Source organism: Citrus sinensis, chromosome 8, assembly GCF_022201045.2.
Source record: "Citrus sinensis cultivar Valencia sweet orange chromosome 8, DVS_A1.0, whole genome shotgun sequence".
NCBI lineage: Eukaryota > Viridiplantae > Streptophyta > Magnoliopsida > Sapindales > Rutaceae > Citrus > Citrus sinensis.
The window spans coordinates 8,584,865-8,606,393 of record NC_068563.1 but is presented as its reverse complement, the minus strand read 5'-3'; the positions used below and the strand labels follow the sequence as shown (position 1 = coordinate 8,606,393).

Here is a 21,529-nt window from a genome sequence, read left to right as displayed (position 1 = left end):
CAGTTGAGGACATGCTAGTTTATATCAATTGAAAGACTAGATCAATTTTACAAAACTTTAGTTTTGATATTTGTCTTTATTTTTCCAAATATTAAAGGAATTTAATTTCGGTGGCTTGTTTTAATAAACAGGAGTACACGGTTACTTTTGAATCCTCTATTTATTACTTATTTTGGTTATTTATAAAGATAATTTATATCATAAAAGTACATTGATCTATTCAAAGTAAGATATAATGATAAAAAGTATATGCATTTATCTAAGAAAATAAATGTTTCTTCTAACCAAAAATCACCTCTGATATTTATGCTTAAGTCATATAAACTATAATAAGATTTTAAGAAAATAATTAATGATAGACTTGTTGGCCTATTAAGATTGATCATTGTAACTCTATAAATCTTATTTAGAAAAGTAATATGACAAGAATGCTCTTTTTGAGCTAAAAGCATAACATTGTCTTTGAGGATTTAGCGTATACAAATGTATACGGACTAATCAGTTTACATGTTATAAGAGGTTATGAGTATTCTATCAATCTTGTTGATGAATATTCATTTTATTTATGTTTGTCTAAATGCGTCATGATTCCATTGCTTTTGAAATTCAAAAGAGTATGTGGATAAGACAGAAGCAATTAGAGAGGAACATAAAAGAACTTCAATATGATCGAAACAAAGAATATCACTATGGAGAATTCAAACACTATTTGGTTGTCCATGAACACTATGATACAATAGTGTAATTAAATGGAGAAACAAGATTCTTTTGGATGAGACGAGACATATACTAAGTGGTTTATCATTTACCTTTTTTATTCCAGATACTAGTATTTGAAACTACAAAGTTTTGTTAAACTTAGTTTCATCTATTTCGGTGTCTACTACTCCAAGAAATTATGAAATAGTCACAAACATGGTTTGAGACACATTCGTATTTAGAGTTTATTAGTATTTCTACTAAAATCAGAGATAGAGAAGATAGATTCGTGTTCAGAAGCTTTTATGTTTTAGGTATCTTAAAGGAATAAGGGAAAGTTTGAATTATAGTCCTCAAGATAGGAATGTATTTATAGAAATATTCTTTACTTTCTTTGAGGAAGACTATATAATGACTTATAACCTAAGAGTGGGGTAAAACTAGAGAAATAAAAAAGATCAGGTTGATGCTCAGCTTTCAACACCTGTTATAGAACAGGAAGAACAACAACAACTAGCTGATCAGCACAGGATTATCCTTGAACAACCATCACTTTTAGAACCTCGTTGTAGTGGGAGGGTAACTAGGTTACCTCCGAGATACATGCTTTTGGGAGAAACTTATACGACTATCTCAGATGAACATGTACAAGATCCCACTAGTTACAACGAAGCTCTAATAGATAGAGATGTTGAATTTTGAAAAAGGCCATGAATCAAGAAATGGAATCTATGTATTCCAATAAAGTCTGGGAACTTGTAGAGGCACCAAATGGGGTAAAACTTATAGGGTGCAAGTGGATCTACAAGAGAAAAAGAGGAGTAGACGAAAGGGTGGAAACATTTAAAGCAAGATTAGTAGCCGAAGGGTTTACTCAGAAAGAAGGAATCAATTATGAGGAAACCTTTTCTCCGGTTGCTATGCTTAAATCCATCAGGATTCTGCTCTCCATTGCTGCAGTGCTAGATTATGAAATTTGGCAAATGGATGTCAAAACTGTCTTTCTTAATGGGCATCTTGAAGAAAACATCTACATACAGAAACTAGATGGATTTATACAAAAAGGCCAAGAATACTTGGTATGTAAGTTGCAGATATCCATTAATGGATTGAAGCAAGCATCCCGGTCATGGAACATCAGATTTGATCAAGCGATTAAATCGCTTGGATTCATTCAGAACATTGATGAACCATGTGTGTACAAGAAAATTCAGGAAAAATTTGTAGCCTTCCTAGTTCTTTGTGTAGATAATATTCTCTTGATTGGAAACGATATAGGAGTATTGACTACAATAAAGATTTGGTTAGCAAAATAATTTGATATGAAAGACCTGAGAGAGACAAGTTATATTCTTAGTATCAAGTTACTACGAGACTGGAAGAATAAAATTTTAGCCTTGTCTCAAGCGGTCTATATCGATAAGATATTGGCTAGATTTAGCATGGAAAATTCCAAGACTAGTTTATTATCATTCAGACATAGAATTACATTCTCTAAGGATCAATCATCTAAAACATCTAAAGAGATAGAGAGAATGAGACGAGTTCCCTATGCAGAGGCTGTGGGAAGTCTCATGTATGCCATGCTTTGCACTAGGTTAGACATCTGTCTTGCGGTAGGGATGGTTAGCAGATATCAATTTAATCCTGGACCTCAATACTGGACTGCAGTCAAGCATATTATAAAGTATCTGAAAAGAATTAAAAATTATATGCTTGTGTATTCTGATGATGAACTTATTCTAGTGGGTTATACTAATTCTGATTTTTTGTCAGATAAGGATTTTAGAAAATCAACTTCCGGCTATGTATTTACATTAGGACGTGGAGCTATTAGTTGAATGAGTGTGAAACAATCTTGTATCACAGACTCCACAATTAAAGCTGAATATGTGGCTACATCTGAAGCTGCAAAAGAAGCTATGTAGGCTCCGCAAGTTCCTACAAAATCTTGAGGTGGTACCTGTTGTAACTACACCCCTTAAAATATTTTGTGATAATGGTGGTGCAGTAGCTCAATCTAAGGAACCACAAGAAACAAAACATACTGACAGGAAGTATCATCTGAATCCACATGGTGATCACATAAATACATATAATATGATTAAATGGACTTTAATACAAATATTAATGCAATTAAGATATTTAAATAAAATACCTCATTTATTTTATTAATTAGAAAAATTATTTATTACAATTAAATAAACACATATGCTTTTAAAGAGCATATTTTCCCAACAATCTCCCACTAGCTCTCAAAGCATATCTGGCATATTGCACATGCTCTAGGGCTCTAAGTGCATGTTATAAAGGTTTCCCACTAATGGCCATTGTAATAAGATCTGTCATTTAGCATCTAATGCCATTTAAGTACTGTCATATAAGAAGACATAAATACAAGTTATCTTATGATTAAATAAATTTAGTTCGCAGTTGATAAATAAAGTTGGGCACTTTATTTAGGTATAGACTGTAATAAATTCATTGAATGATTTGTCTTAATCATGTATGAATTTATTGATGTAGTACGACTACATTGAACAGGATCACATATGAAATTTAATTAACTTTGTAATAACTGTCAGACTTATTAAATCTCATAGGCGTTGATTTTACTGTAATTTTAATCTTGAGTTAATTATGATTTCATGATTGTAATTGTTATTCCATTTGAGTTACCAATGGGCACGACACATCCTTGTGGTCAAGATTACCCGATATCTTAGTGGGAGCAATTATGAGTATTGAAGTTATGGATTAACAATATAGAATTTGTACAACACATCTCTTGATAGGTTTTCGGTATTTGATCATAGATTCTCTGGCCAGAGTGTGTCTACATATTTAGTATGTTGAAAATGATCATTAGAGAAAACCAGTAAGGATCAAGGAATAAGATGTTATTAAATTGATTGGACAGTTGAGATATCAATTTAATTAACGATGTGGTACAAAAGATTGTGCAGTAAAGAAATCAATGTTGCTTGGGACGAATTATTATTCGAGCATACAATTATGGAAGTCAGTTCCAATCTTTTAGTGGAGTAGATTTGGAATTAAATAATTGGGCTAGTTTAATTACAGGCCCAATTATTGTAGCCACTATTATATGTTCCCAAATGATCCCCGGGTTAGCTCATGTAATTGACTGCACCACTACTGGACTAATAAGTAAGATAACTAGCTATTTGGGTCAAAAGCCTAAATATATCATTTAGTGGGAGGCTCCATTTAATTAGTTTTTGTGTAAGGGGCCTTATGTTATTTTACAAGGTGGGTCCCCTATTGAAAAAGAAAATAACGTGGGTTTTGTTTTTGGATTATTTGGAGCCTAGGGTTTTCATTAAATGGAGATATAAAAGGATTATTTTCTTAAAAGAAAAGGAGAAGTCACTTTATACAAATCGGAGAATAAGATTTTTCTCTCAATTGTTGAGAGAAAAATTTTCTCATGCTAGTTGCTTTGGTAGTGATAAAAGCGTCCACACGTCAAGTGCAGATTGAACCTGAGTCATAACCTGGAAGATCATTAGTGACAGTTCGTGATCTAACAAGCATGGTGGTGACGGATCGTGATCTAACAGGAGTGATGGTGGCGGATCGTGATCTAGGAGCCTAAATCACTTCAGCGGAAAAAACCAACTCAGATTTTCAAGATACGATTTCTAGGATACAAATTCTTATATATTATATGAGAGCGATCTTCAAAAGGTTTTATAAAAAATTAAAAAACTTAATTTTTCCCCAACAGAATAACCATGTAAAGCAAATGTTTTTATTGCTAGTAACAAATTCACTGCTACTTAAAGAAGTCACTCGTCCTCAAGTGCAAAATCTGGAAACTAATTATTCATGAACTCAATATCTTCCTATGTTGCATCCGATGGTGAAAGGCCTTGCCAATGGACCAACACTTCTCCTTTTCCTTTTCGCCTTCGATACTCTAACACAGCTAGCGGGACGAGAACCATTTTTTCATTAATTACTACTGGAAGCTGAGATTGAGCATTAATATTGTGTCCCACCACTTTCTTCAAGAATGAAACATGAAAAAGAAGATGAATTCGAGCATCTCCAGGCAGCTCCAGTTTATAAGCTACTACACGAATTCTTTGCAAGACTTTGAAAGGCCCGTAATATTTTGGGGAGAGCTTGAAATATTTTCTCATTGACAATTGCTTGTATGGTTGTAACTTTAAGTATACCCAATCCCCTACAGAAAATTCCCTCTCAGTGTGGTTGGACTCGTAATTCCTCTTCATTCTTGCTTGAGCACTCCTGATGTTTTGATGCAAGTCTTTTAAAACCATGTCCCTTCGTAAAAGTTTTTCTTCCACAGCAGCCACTTTAGTAGTTCCAAGAATGTAAGACAGCTAGCTTGGAGGCTCTCGTCCATATACTACCTCAAATGGTATTCGTTTTATAGTTGAATGCCAGCTTGTATTATAGCAGTACCCAATGCGTGGGTTGTGAAATAATGTAGATACATTTCACTTGTTCAATCAACCACGCCAATTTGTTCGTCTATTTGAGGATGATAGGTTTAACTAAAATTGAATTTTATGCCATTAAGCGGGAACAATTCCATCCAAAAAGGACTTGTAAATGTAAAATCCCTATCACACACAATAGATTTGTGCAACACTCACAACCGTGTACGAATGCGACATTGCGATGAAATGAGTATATTTTGATAACCGATCAACCATCACCAAAATGGTAGATTTTCCCTTTAAAACTGGTAATCTATCAATGAAATTCGTAGTAATGTCCTCCCATATTTGACCAGGAATTGGCAAAGGTTGTAAACGTCTAGTAGGTATTATAATCTCACCCTTACATCATTGGCAGATGTAACATTTCTTTGTAAACTCCTTGATATGCCTTCTCATGCCTTGCTAATAAAATGTGCTATGAATTCGGTGCAAAGTTTTTTGGAACCCTTCATGAGTGCTACTTTGACTCGGCTATTTAATTAATGAGAGAAGAATCCATAGGCAAATAAATTTTCTCTTTAAAGAGAAGTATCTCATTTTGAATTCTCCAAGGTCCCAGTGCTTCCCCTTCCCTTACGAGCCACATTAACCTTTGAAGAGCTAGGTTCTTTTCAATCTCCACTCTAATGGCCTCCACCTAATCTGGTATTGGCTGAAAGAAAGCCAATATTTCTACTGAGTGAAATTATTCTCTTCGAGACAGGGCATCTGCTACAATATTCTCTTTCACTTTTTTTTTAAACAGCAATGAAATCAAACCCCATCAATTTATAAAACCATTTTTGTTGTGCCTCCATGGTTATCTTCTGATCCCATAAATATTTAAGACTTTGCTGATTTGTGAAGACTACAAATTGTCTGCCTAACAGATAAGCGTGCTATTTTTACAAAGCAAGCACAAGAGCCAACATCTCTTTATCATGAGTTGGAAAGTAGGAGGTTTTTTCTGTGAAGGGCATGGCTAAAGAATGAAATTGGTCTCTCTTGTCTCAAAACAACTCCTATGCCAAAATCGGAGGTGTCACATTCTACAACAAAAGCCTTTGAGAAATCTGGAAGAGCTAAAACAGGAGCCTTAAGTTGTACAAATACTTTATTAGCAAGTAGAGCCCATGAAAATGAGTACTTCTTTAGCATGTCGGTAAGTGGACTAGTTATTTTTTCAAAATCCTTGATGAATTTTTAGTAATAGCTTGCTAACCGCAAGAAACCACGCAAAGCTTTGACAATTTGCAGTTTAGGCCAATCTACCGTGGTGTAGATTTTGTCAGGATCAATAGCAACACCTGCATTTGAAATAATATGGCCTAGATATTTGACCTCTTTTTGGCAAAGTTCACATTTTTCATCTTTTAAAACAATTTGTTAGCTTTCAAGACAGAAAATATTTCATTCAAATGTTTGATATGATCAACCTAAGACTTTCTATTAACCAATATATCATCAAAGCAGACAAGACAAATTTTCTCAAATAATTTTTGAATACCTTGTTCATGAGAGCTTGAACCACGAAGAGTTTGCCCCTTTAGTCAGAGAAAATTATAAAATACCTCAAATGTATTACAACCAATTGATGCATGAATGACATGTGTAGTTGAATTTAATACAGCCACCACTTGCATGATGATTTTTCAAAATAAATATACACATGTCATGGCATTATTTGCTTGTTGTATGGCTGGTATGGTATCTCAGATGTATTCTAAAATTTCTCCTTTAGTTGAGCAAGTTTGGAGTACTCTAGTGGAGGATACTCCTATGTTCAGGCCGTGCACCAAGCTAAAATGTCTCAAGGCTTAATTAAAGACCGTTATTTAATTTCAAATACTCGAAGGTGCATTTGTGAGTTTGAATGACATAACCAAAAACTCATAGTGGCCTTTATAAGTATGGAAAGTTGTTTTCTCCACATCTTTAGAATGCATTCGTATTTGATGATAACCAGAATGAAGGTCTAGCTTTAAAAAAATTTGTGCACCATGTTGCTCGTCCAATAACTCATCAATCACGGGAATGAGAAATTTATCTTTAACTGTAATTTTGTTTAATGCCTTGTAATCTACACACATACGTCAAAAACCATCATGTTTTCTCACCAAAATCACAGGAGAGGAATATGGGCTTGTATTGGTACAAATTATACCATTGGATAGCATCTCGCCCACTAATTTCTCAATCTCACTTTTTTGGACACAAGGGTATCTATAAGGCTTGACACTTGTTGGTCCATGCCCCGGAAATGATGGAATTTTGTGTTCATGTGTTCGTCTTGGTGGGAGTTCTCTAGGTTCCGCAAACACCTCTCGATACTTCTGTAAGACTGGTTGTAATTGCTGAGGAATAGTGTGGTTGTCTTGAACTTGTGGGGTCTATATAGAAGATGAGTATAAAAGAATGCCAACTTTCTTTTTTCTAGCCACTTGCTCAAACTCGCTCACATCAAATACTTTATCGTCTGCAATGGTTAACCATTGTAATGCCACCTCTTTGTCTTCCAAGAAAAATTTCATCTGTAGCTTTGAGAAATCCCAAACAATAGGCTCCAATGTACTCAACCATTGAGCCTCTAAAACCACATCATATCCTCTAAGTGGTAATAAATAAAAATCAATATAAATATGAAATCCTTGCAAATTGAGTTGAACATTAGTGCATTTACCTGGGTTGACCAATTTTTTACCAGACGGCACCATCACCTCCAAGTTCCCCCCTGACTGTGGCTTTAAACCTACTTTCTTGGCTAGCTTCTTATTGATAAAACTATGGGTACTACTCGAATCAATCAGAACATTAACAACCACATGATGAATATGGCCTTTTACCCTTATTTTATTTGGCGCTTAAGCCTCGCTAACAACATGTAGTGATATCTCAGGGGTTACTACATACAAAACTTTTGCCGCTTCACTCCTCTATGATTACATCACCACTTCTTCATCTAGGCAAGCTTCAATCACAAATAACTTCAGACATCGATGCCCTGGTTGGAAGTTTTCATCACAATTATAACAACGTCCTCTTTTTCTTCTATCTTGTAGCTCTACATTTGATAGTTTTCTAATTGGAATTGTAAAGGTGCCATTGGTCTTATTCTTGAAAATAGGAAAATAGTTGGATGCAAATGAATTTTCAAGATCAAGGAAGGCTTAAGTGGATCTGAACCAAGAAAGCAAGACTTGTGGCAAAGGGTTATACTCAAAAGGAGTGAATTGATTTTAAAGAGGTATTCTTTTTAGTTGTTAGACATGCCTTTATAAGGGTGATATTAGCAATAATAGAAGTTCAAAACATAGAGTTTGATCAACTTGATGTCAAGAATGCATTCTTACATGACAAACTTGGAGAAGAAATACGAATGTCCTAACTTGAAGGGTATGTTTTCCTCAGTAAAGAAGATCATGGATGCCTGCTAAAGAAGTCCTTATATGGGTGAAGACAGGAGTGGTATCTCAGGTTTCATAAAGTAATAACAGTACATGAATTCATTAGATGTAGTTGTGATTGTTGTGTTTACTGCAAGCAAACTAAAGATGGTCTGTACATATATCTCATTCTATGTGTGGACGACATGCTAATTGCTTGAAATGATAGAGAAGAAATTGATAAGCTGAAGTTGCTGCTAAATTCAGAAGTTGAAATGAAGGATCTGAGTTATGCAAGGAAGATATTGGGAATGGAGATTAGAAGGAACAAGAGTAAGGTACAATATTTCTAGGAGAAATATTAGAAGAAAGTGCTAAATACCTTTGGAATGATCAATTCCAATATTGTGCAATTACCTCTAGCATCACATTTTAGGTTGTGTGACCTACAGTGCCCCCAAACAAAAGGCAAAAAAAAAAAAAACTTGCTATGGCCAATGTACCTTATGCAAATACAATTGGTTGTCTTATGTATGCAATTGTACTAACAAGACCAGACATTGCTCATGCTGTTAGTGTTGTTAGTAGGTACATGGCTCAACCTAGGAGAGAGTGTTGGAAAGCTTTCAAGTGGATATCCAGGCTAAATGGTTCTATGAGTTATGGTTTGGTATATAAGAGGTCTAAATGTGATAGTGATGGTCTACAGGGCTATATAGAATCAAATTATACAGGGGATTTGGATAAGAGAAGATCACTTACTGGTTATGTATTCAATAATTGGAGAGCTACTTTGCAGTATGTTATGGCACTTTCAACAACTAAAGCAGAGTTTACAACAGCTATAGAAGCTGCAAAAGCAGCACTTTGGCCAAAGGAGTTAGTGACTAAGTTGAGGATGAACTAGAAATCAGTACCTGTCGTCTACGATAGTTCAAGTGCTATCCATTTATATAAGAACACTACACAGAAAAGATGAAACGCATAGATATTTAACTTCATTTTATCAGTAATAAAGTGTCAAAAGGTGTTGTGAAGGTGATTAAAATTCACACTAATGAGAACCCTGTAGAGCCTTTACTAAGGTGGTTCTTTTAGCTAAGTTCAGAACTTGTCTTGACATAGTTGGTTTATATATTTTTTGAGATACATAAAGATTTGGAAAAGGAGACAAATTGAGGAAGATGTTTGAATCAAGGTGGAGAATTGTGAAGATAGCTTGTGAATCAAACCTAGATTTCAGAAACAACACTGTGTGGACTTGGGATTATATTTAAAACTCACGTGCTTGTCATGTCTTTGTGCGTTTTGATTCAACTCATAAATAACCCACGTGTGTATTGTCAGGTCGTAGAAAGAGAAAGTCCCATCTTATTCTCTGGAGTCTTTTGTACAAGCTAATGTAAATTTTTTTCCATCGTTATATCAATAAATCTCATTTGAGAGCTTTCCATGGATGTAGGTTGAGCATTCTCAATCAACATTATGATCTTGGTGTGTTGATTGATCTTGATTCATTTTCTTTAGAGTTTCTCGATTAAATCTTGTTTGTATATTGAGTTGTGTGTTCCTTAAAATGATCTTGAGATTGTGCAACTTGTATTAATTTGATTTAAAGGATCTTGGGCAGTGATCAGTTGCATTGATTGGAAAGCAACTTGATTACTACACCATCCAAATTAAAACTTAAATGATCTATTTATTCTAACGTTATTCGTATATATGTATTTCTTCTAAAGTTATTCGTATATATGTATTTCTTCTAAAGTTATTCGTATATATGAACCTTAATTTAGGATTTCGAATAAGAAATTCATCGTAAGTTTGTAAAAATGCAAACAAAGGGTTTAATTAAAGTGAAAATCTGAAGCTTGAGTTGAGCAAACAAGATATTTTTTTGGGTCATTTCACTGATTGTTATAATTGTAAACGCATAATAGGTGTTTTACAAGAGTTTTGAAGGGGTGCTAATAACACCACTCAAAATTTTGTCACTCTTTTGAAGCCCAATGGTACATTAGCTTTTAACATTAATCGCCTTTTGCCACGACTTCTAACATCGTTTAGGCCCATGAAGCTCTCGTTTTGAGCATTTCCTCCAACCAAATCAATATCAACCCCAAAGACAGCTAAGGCCAACTCTGTATCCTCCCTCTATTAACTGGTTCATTACTGCGTTAGGCTTAGTAAGCTCCAGGTGATTGCTGATCTGAGACAGTTCTAAAATGTAAGCATGAAAAATAACCCGGCTAACAGTCCAATGAGTTCATAACAGCAATTAGCTGCCACATTAAAGCTTTGTGGATACGCTCACTGTGTGTGTGTATACATAAAATCATTTTTTAGATATAAGCGCCCACAATTTTTTAAAATGTGAATTCACGATTTTGCAATATTATGAATTATTGAAAAATTAATTTACAACATTTAAAAGACATTTTACGATATTGAAAATATTAAATACATATTTTAAAAAATGCAGACGCCTACACTAAATAAGGAAATGTTGTCTTTCTCTAGTAAGGATATTTTCATCTTGTTAAAGTAAGGATGTCAATAAAATAAAAAAATTCATAGATCTCAATATATCAAAGACTGTCTTTTTTTATCTATTAGTGTCATATTCATTAAAAAAAATGACGGTGTCCTTATTAGATATATATTCCAAGAATAAAATTTGTGTAGCAATCACTCATGTAACTTTCATTTTCAATACCCTAAAAAATATATAGCATGAATAAAAATAATAAGAATAATAACTTTTTATTTTCAGATTTGTGTTCATGATCTTCATTTCGTCACAATTGTTCCTATTTCTCACATATAATTTGAAATATTGGAGAAAATTAATAATTGTAGTTATCATAAGCTTCATAATCTTCATTTTGTCACTATGTATGTGCGATAAGAATGTTGTCCCATAATTAAACAAAATGCTTTGAATTCACTCGCAACGATTAATGGTATGTTTATCAATTATGGATTAAAATCAAATTAGAAAAGCATTGAAATGAGGAATGACAATAAGATTGGCAAAATTCCTAGAATCACAATTGGGATTTAGGATCCCGTCCCAACTAAAACAGGATGCTTAATGTCCTGATCGAAATCCTGAATATCCTAATTACCCCAACAGTTATTTTAGTTTTTAATTAACTAAATTAAAAAAAATTATGTTTGAGAACACAAACATGATGGACCCAATCCCAAACCCAACAAGTTTGCTACTTTGCATTCACTTTAATAATAATTATTTTTTAAGGGGATTACCGCTTTCCTCCCTACAGTAATCAACATATACCATTTATTCTCCTATTGTTTTTATAATCGCCAAAAATCCACCTGACAGTATAAATTTATAATATTACCCTTATTTTCAACTACTCTTTTATTTACATTTATTATAAATTAAATAAATTACATGAATAGAAACTAAATAAAAAAATTAAGTATTAAAAACAAGAAATATATGTTTTGATATGAGTAGAAAAATTAATAATAAATTTTTTTTTCTTGTAATTATTTATTTTGTGAACATTTTCTTATAATAAACATGGTGTAATATTTTAAAATTAAATGTAAAAAGTATAGGTAAAATATTTTATTATTTATCTTATAATAAATTTTTATTTGTCATTCAAGTTTTCTTATAATAATTTTTTATCATTTTATAATAATTTTCTTATATATTTATTATAAGAAAATTTTCACAAAATAAATAAGTACAAGAAAAAAAATTTATTATTAATTTTTTCTCATATCAAAACATATATTTCTTGTTTTTAATGCTTAATTTTTTATTTAATTTATATTCATGTGATTTATTTAATTTATAATAAATATAAATAAAAGAGTAGTTGAAAATAAGGGTAATATTGTAAACTTATGCTATCAAGGGGGTTTTTGGCCATTATAAAAACAACATGGAGGAAAATGGTATATGTTGATTACTGTAGGGGGGAAATTGACAATATCCCTTTTTTTAATGACATTCACATCTAACAAATGAAAAAAAAAAATTGGTTTGGTAATTTACATATTAAATTTAGATAGTTAATGGATAATATTGGGACAATAAGATCTTGATCAGGATTCATGATTTCAATTTATTGGGACTTGAACCACATTTTTTGCTCCGATTTACTATATTAGTTAGGATTCGGGATGGTTATTCTTCTTGATTCATGATCGGTAGGGGTGGGCATTTGAATCAGATCAACTCAATTCGAATTAAAGATAAAATAAATTTCGGGTTCAATTCAGTTTAGATTAACCATTAAAAAATCTAAATGGATTCAAATTTATAATCCAATCAGTTTTTGCTTCAGTTTAGATTGAACTTGAATTGAATTAAAAAGTTAAGTTTGCCCTTTAAATGACAACAACAACAATAACAATAACTGTAAAAGGCAAAAATAAAAAACATAATCCCTAATTCCCTTCCTCTGATTGCAAAACACACACACACACCCTATTCGTTAATCATAATCTAACAAACACCGGCGGCCACACCACCAATACAGTCACCTTTGTTCAGGTGCCACCAGTGCTGCCTCAATCGTTGGTCAACCTAAACTGCAACTTCGTCTCTGCCACCTAAGTTCTTGAGACAATTTGCTTCCTTATTCCAGCTATTGCAGTATCTACCGCTGTCTGTCACTGCCTCTGCCTTCATTTGCCGTCATCAGCCGCACAACGTAAGACTATTTCTATGCAATATGGTGCTATTATTGATGTTTGTTTACTGTAATTTGGGTGATGACTATTCAAACATTATAATTTACGTGTTGTTACTCTTTTAGATTCCAATAATTTTTGTCGTGGCATTCTTAATGAAATAGGTTGGTTGGGAAGGTGTTTGCCATCATCAATAAAAGTCTGGTAACTATTGTGAGCTTCTCTTATTTATTTACCTTTCTAATTTCTTCTCTTTTCAACAATTAACAACCTTTTCAATTGATTTGGTTTACCTTCTAGTGATGGCAAAATCCTCTATGGGTCCCACAGGCCTCCACTCTGAATGAAATAAATTTTGAATAATTTTTAAGAAATGAGTTCGGGAATTGAGGAAAAATAATCCCTAAATTCTTAACGAGGTGGGGTTTGATTTTGAACTCCCCACCCCAATCCTCATTATATATAAATATTTTTCTAATTTTTATTTAATAATTTTTTTTTATCAATTACAATGTTAGTTAATAAATTTTCTTTTTATTTTTACTTGATATAAATGGGATATAACTAAAAGAAAACCCAACAATATACTTTTTAGTTAACCCTAAAACATTGTTATTTTTTTTTTATCTCCTAAGATACTACTCTGTAAAAAAAAATTTCAATTTTGATATCATTTCAAACATTTAGAGATCTTTTAAAATAATTTGAATACTTTATAATATGATAATGATTTTATTTAAGTCTTTAATGTTTAATTCATTAAAATCATGTATTTATATATATTCTAAAATAAATAAATGGGGAATGGGGAGGGAAATTTTTAGGGAATGAGGTGGGGGAATTGAGGCAAAATTTTTAATGGGGTGGGGAATGGGATAGACCTCTCTACACCCACCTTACCCCATTGACATCCCTACCTTCTTTAAATCATCACATGTTGTTTTTTGTAATTTACAAGAACAAATTCTTAGTCTCCATACTCCACAAGACTCTTTGTTATAAAGCTGACAAATGGGTCATGACACGAGTACGACGCATTTTTTTCATATTCATGTTTATAAGCATTGATACAATTTAGTGATTAATAAATGGATTGATACGATACGACATAGTAAATAACCTTGGCATAGTTGGACCATCTCGACACGATTACACATTTATGACATAAATATCAATTAATATATTGTAATATTATTGAAAAATAATTAATATATGTACTAAATACTAAATCAATTATTCATTTTAGCGGTGTTCGCGGATCGGATTTTGTGGATTGGAGATTAATCCATATACGATCCACGATTTTGCGGATTTTAAATTTTAAATCTAATCCAATGTAAGGATTGATAAATTCAATCCAAATCCAATCCGTATGCATGCGAATTTGACCCAATTCATATCCAATCCATCATTTTGTAGATTAAAAATTTTTAAATTTTGTCCAATCCATGAAGTAATTAAAAGAATTAAGATAAAAATAATTTTACTACTGATCAAATTAAAAATTGATCGTTTAAATAAAGCTAGAATTAATACATTCAAAGTTTCAAAATATAACACACAAAAAAGGAAAAAAAAATCTCATTTATTTAGATCAATGCATGAAAAGCTTGAAAAGAAAGTAACAAATTAAGATTAATTACCTCAAATGGTGAGATAAAAGGTGATGGTTCTTTGTGTGTGGTGGGATAGAGGTTTGGTTTTTGTGCTAAAGTGTTTCTTTTGGCTTAGGATTTTTTGTTTTGCTTTAGAATTTTTACTATTTAGGAAACTATATTTGTTTATTTAATTATTCAATTGTTTAGTTATTTTTTATTTTATATTATTATCGGATACGATATAAAATGGTATTAATGTAACTATATTTTAACTTATTTATTTATTAGTAACTAGTAGTCTCACATTTATAAGTTTATATTTTAATTAAATATTTATTTTTATTTTTTTGGGGATTTGCAGATTTTTACGGATCTACAAAAGTAAATCCATATCCAATTTACCAACTTCTTCAATCCATTATCCAATTCACCAACTTTTTTTATTTTAGGAAGCTTTGATTGAATACGCATGCATCTTACTTTATTCATGAGGGTTCTATTCATCATTTCTGCTAATCTGTTCTATTGAGGAGTGAAGTAATGCCTTCATTTGCGCAAAAATTGTCAAAAACTTGATTGCAAAACTCCAAACCATTATCCGTTCTTAGCTTCTTCAATCTTTTTCTAGTTTGATTTTCAACTAATTGCTTCCACTCTTTAAACATTTCAAATACCTAGTCTTTGCTTTTTAAGATATAAATCCACATTTTTCTTGAAAAATCATCAATAATGGACAAGGAATATCTATTGCCACTTAAGGATAAATCTTGAGTAGGCCCCCATAAATCAGACTGCACATAACCAACTTTTTTTTTTTTTTACTTCTAACTAGATCTTTTGAAACTGGTTCTTGTGGATTTTCCTAAAACACAGTCTTCATAAAACTTTAAATTCCCAATCTTATCAAAACCAAAGGCACCCTATTTTTCTAGCTTTTTAAATTCTTTTCACTCATGTGTCCTAACCTTAAATGCCATAACCTAGTTGTATCTTTAGCTTGTTTCAAAGTCACATTGGCCTCACCAGTAATTACATCACCATCAAAGATATATACCTCATTCTTTTTAGTTCCCTTCATAACTAGATTAGAACTATTTAAGACACATAACTGTCCTAATTTAAGCCTAATGCTACTTCCCCTTTTTCTTGGAGCTCTTTGGTGTTAAGTGTAGATTTTACTTCATCCAGGGTTAAGGTTTGTCTCCCATACATCAGAGCATCAACCAAATTTTCATAAGACATTTAGTAATGAACTGATTAACAAAAGAGCCTTCCCATCATCATCCAAAGCTGCATCAATTGTCTCCAAGGTATCACACGCCTTGTTAAACTCATCAATATGCTCTTCTAGCGATGATCCCTCTACCATTCTGAAAGTAAACATTCTCTTTTTGATGTAGAGTCTGTTTGTTAGAGACTTAGTCATATAGAAGCTTTCAACTTTGACCCATAGTCCAGCCACAATTTTTTTTTTTTTGGCCGCTTCTCTGATGATTGAATCCCCAAGACTCAGAATTATAGTACTTTTGGCTTTCTTGTCAATCTCATCAGTTTGTTCTAGCGTCTTGGATGACTTTCCTTTCCTTTTTGGTTTCTAACGCAATTTCATCTTCAAGACCTTGAGTGATCAGCAAAGTTTCCATCTTTATTTTCCATATATTAAAGTCATTCTTGCCTTTGAATTTTTCTATGTCAATCTTGGATGATGCCATACTTGGGTTTGATCAAAGACACTAAGCTTTGATACCAATTGTAGTAATAAGGTTGCTTTCCAATTAATGCAACTGATCACTGCCCAAGATCCTTTAAATCAAATCAATACAAGTTGCACAATTTCAAAATTGTTCCGAGGAACTCACAATTCAATATACTAACAAGATTTAAAAACACTAAAGAAAATGAATCAAGATCAATCAACACACCAAGATCATAACGTGGTTCAATTGAGCTAGAATGCTCAACCTACATCCACAGAAAGCTATCGGATGAGATTTATTGATGTAACAATACCTCACAATGCAAGATTCTAGAATCATCACTAAAACCGAATAAAAAACCAGCTTTATATGACTTGGATCACCAACAATTCTGATTTTTAGATTGCTTAGATACACAACATGTGGCTAACAACCTTAACGAACTTGGCTTTAAGCTTCAGTACATGCCTAACACGTGAGATACTTATGAATTGAATCGAAATCATATGTCTCATACTTATGAATGTGGTGGTGGAACAAGTAATGTGTGTCGGACGAGAGGATCGAGGTCCGCTAGTGTTTTCATTCGAGGAGGGGATTATTAAATTGTATCCCACATTGGTTAGTAAAAGGGAAATACTTGGGTTTATAAGGAGGATAGGTTACTTCACTCAATAGATTAATTTTTTGGGTTGAATACCTAGAAATCCTAAGCCAAGGGCCCCCAAAAGTTAAGAATTTAACAAGAAATTTTTTTATTATATAGGCACGCGCGCGCGCGCGTACACACACACACACTTGATTAGTGAGTTTTACAAGTGTTAATTTACTTTTTTAGGTTTAAAATCTATACAAGTTATTTAATGGTTTGTTTAGTAACTGTCAACGAAAAGAAAGAAAAAATTTCTTTTTTATTTTTTGTAAGAAATGTAATAATTTATAGTACTTAGACTTTGTTTGTGGCTATAACAAGGAGAATTATAAAGTTGGGTTAGGAGTAATAATAAGAAATGCTAAAGGAGATATTGTAGCTGCAGCCATCAAATCTTCAAATTTCAATGGATAAGTTTCCTTTGCAAAAGCAGAAGCAATTGAATGGGGAATGCAAGTAGCAACAAGTGCAGGTTTATCAACTGTCATTTTTTAATCGAACTACCAAATGGCTGTTGACTTGGCAAATAACAAGAATGGTAGCAAAACTGAGATATGTTGGGTGATATCAGAGATTGAAGAACGAAGAAAAAACTTCCAGGCAGTCAAATTTCAACACACTCATAAATCTTGTAATGCTAATGCTCATGCCTTGGCTAAGGTAGCCTTAAAAGGTCTATAACCTGTTATATGGCTGGATAGTTTACCAGCTCAAATCATGTGTTTGCTCTCAATTCCGTAACGAAGGTTTTATTCCCTTATTAAAAAAAAAAAAAAGATTGACTACAGCCATTATCATCCTTCTTAGTATTTTTTGTGCATTGGCTATTGTCTAGAGAATTATGAAATTTCAAGGGTCGGTATCCAAGCTTCAACTCAAAAGAAATTTAAGTGATGTAGCTGCTAGGAATTAATTGAAACTTCAGTTTTGATGTCAGAAGTTTGTCACATACAATTAATTGACGTGTGGAAGTTGTCATGGAGCCTCACAATTTTCTGAATGGCAGTGGATTGGAGTTAGCCATGTGGTGATAAATTTTGATTGGTTGACATTTATAAGGTAATGAGTTTTGTTGGAAATAAAATGTTTGCTCAAGGAATTTAACTTTTTATTCTTTAGGATACAATTACAATTTCTTATTATCAGTAGTTGCTAATGTGAGAGCATCTTCGTCTTGATCGGACACCTTTTTCTGCCGCTAACATTTTTTTTCTTCTAAAAGATAAGAGGGTAAGCAAAGCAACTCGTGCCAATTTGTTATTCATCATTACGTTAATAAGGAAAAAAAAAAAAGAAGATTTTGACAGGGCTCATTAGATAAATATTACATAACCCTAAGTTAGAATAAAATATTAAAGAAAAGATTAGAATTCTCACTTGATTTAATTTTTTGTCTGAGTAAATACGATCATGTAATTGATAATCATTAAAAAGGAATAAAATAAAAAATGTAAATCTCAATCATATATAAATAAAAATACACACATGTCAAAAGATAATTCAAAACTCAAAATTTAAAGGATTTAATTTCACTCAAAGAACACCCAAATAGTACTAAATAGTAAGAATTTTTGTGAAGTTGAATAATTTCACTCAAAGAACACCCAAACATTAGGTTACATAACAAATAACCAAGTTATCGATCTAAATAAAAAATAACTGAAATACCCATCAACATAACAATTATTCATCATTTTATGACCTTCTCATTTTTCTCTTTTTCTCTTTATCCTCTCTCTTATTACCTTGATTTTCTATTAGTCTCAATATTCATCTTTACTGTTATCTATTAAAAAAAAAAAGTACCTAACAAGACCGTGTTCTCCAAGGCAGTCGTCGCTAGCCAAGGTCAACTGTAGAACCGGCATTTTTTTTTTGGTTCCGAGAATTGATCAAATGCATTTTATAATAAATAGATTTTAGTAACTTGGGAGCCACGTCTACAGCTTTATATTTAATAAGTTCGTATCCTACTCTAAACTCCATCCTCAAAACCCGTACACACACTAATGGCAAACAAGGTGAAGAAGTTAAAAAAGAAGCAGCCTGCTCCACTCAAAAAAGAAACCAATGCCCTTGGTTTAAAGCCATGGCCAGATCTTCCGCAGCAACTCATCAAAGTGATTTCATGGCAATATTCAACTCTAATGTTTGACATGAGCTATGGAGGAGTGACCAAGTCATGGAGATCAGCTCAAACAAAGCAGTGCTGTAACCCAGGAGCAATTACACAGCCATGGCTGGAACTTCATGATGGCAACGAAGACACAAAGTTTAAATTCAACATATCATTTCATCAAGGAGAATGGACATGGGGAACCTGGTATTGGAGGCGCCGGCCATGGCAAATGCCTTGGAAATATTACGTTGGATGCTCCAACGGTGTGCTTGTGGCCAAACGAGCATCATCATCACCACCTGAATATTATTTACATTTTGTTACAATTGGGGAATGCTACCAGCAGCTCCCTCCGTGGGATCAAAGGGTTCCATTTCAATGCGCTGTTATATCTTCATCACATAAAGATCCTGATTTTCGAAATTCTGAAATGATTGTTTTAACGGGAATTAGCCATCCAGCTTTCGTGTATTATAAACAAAAAGCAGGGCTATGGGGAGGATATGAATGGATAAAGGAAGATGGTGCCATTGCTGAACCTCATTGTTATGATCATAAATCAAAGAGAAATTTTTTCATGAGATTTACTAATGCTATTGGTTATAAAGGGAAGTTTTATGCTTTGAGTTTGCAGGGAACACTTGCAGTTATTGAAGACGCGAGAATCACAGCCTTGGGTACAAAAAGAGCTGCCCCTACCGTCCATTCAAGGCATTTCAAGGAATGTTTGCTTGAATCGGACGGCGAAATTTTATTGATTTTTCTCATCTCAACAAAATCAGTTAATATTGTTGATGATGTAGAGGTGTTTCGGCTTGATATTGGTACACTTTCATGGATCAAGTTGGAGAGACTTGGGGATAGGACATTGTTTTTGGGGAGTGATTGCTGTATGTTGGTCTCTGCTAGCAAAATGGGATGCAGAAGTGATTATATTTATTTTAGGAATCACAAAGATGAAGATTGGTGCGCTTATGACTTCCAAAAGGGTATATCTCAATGTGAGAGCGATGCAATTCTCCCTCAAGATTTGCCTTTTAGATTGAATGATGAACTGCCGAGTGAAAAATAATGTTAACTATAAAAATGATTATAATTATGTCATTTGTTCTCTTTTATTTACTTTCTCTAAGATGTGTGAAAGCAAACAAATTGCTGCACATTATTCAGCATGAGATCCATATTCTCTCTCCCTTTTTTTTGGGTATTACGTACCTTCACCTACCAAACAGTTGATTGGCGGATTGCAACATATTTATCAAAACCTGACACGTTAAAAATTAATTTAAAAATATAAAATATGAGGGGCCCTAAATGATAAAATATTTATTCGGATAATGAATATACAGGATGGTGATTCCACCCTTCTTTTTGGGTAAAACGGAACCATCCCAATAATAATAAAAAAAAGATTAAAATCAACATGTTTTGTAAATCCGTCCCATAAATACCACAAATAACCTTGTCCATGTAATTTATAATGTTTCTTTTCTTTTAATTATTTTCAGATTTGTTGAAAAAAATAAAACTAATTAAATTCTGATATCTGCCACTATTTATTCATTTATATCTTAAATAAAGGTAAATTTATATTGTCCATTAAACACTCCATTACTCTTATTTTAGTTACTCGTTGATTCTAAATGTATAATAACTACAAGTATTTGGTAGTATATGTATTAACGCTTACTTAATACATTGGTTTGAATAAATTTCTGAATTACAGTGTATGTGAAAAAGTATTGTAAGTGTTTACTCTGGTGTTTGAACAACATCTATAAAAATAAAAAGTTTTGCCGTTACCTATTTTAACCATTTCACACAAGGATAACATTGTAATTTCAAAAAATATAACTAGTGGGATGGTTTTACACAAAAGATAAAGTGGAAATACCGCCACCCTATATATACTATGTCTCGAGATCCTTTACAGTTCAGTTATATCGTCGGGTTAAATTCACTTTAACATAACATCGTTTAGTTGCATAAAATTTTGGGCTTTTGGCACAACAACCAATGGGTAACAGGATAAAGAAAGTACATTCTTGAAGGAACATAATAAAAAATCTATAAAAAGAAGGGACAAAAACTATACCTATCAAAGAAATAACCTAAATTTAAATCAGTACCCTTATCTTCTCTAAAATTGTTTTCAACTCGAGTAATGATTTTGGATGGTCTTCTGATCCATACCTATCCCAAATGTCAAATATTCCGGAACAGAAATAA

At 32.7% G+C, this 21,529-nt stretch overlaps 1 protein-coding gene across 1 annotated transcript; it reads left to right on the top strand.

Annotated features, from left to right (window-relative positions):
- Nucleotides 1-19,190: 19,190 nt before the first annotated feature.
- Nucleotides 19,191-20,372, top strand: LOC127899271 (putative F-box protein At3g25750). The gene has a single exon (XM_052432616.1). The coding sequence runs from the start codon at nucleotides 19,191-19,193 to the stop codon at nucleotides 20,370-20,372; it is 1,182 nt and encodes a 393-aa protein (XP_052288576.1).
- Nucleotides 20,373-21,529: the final 1,157 nt, after the last annotated feature.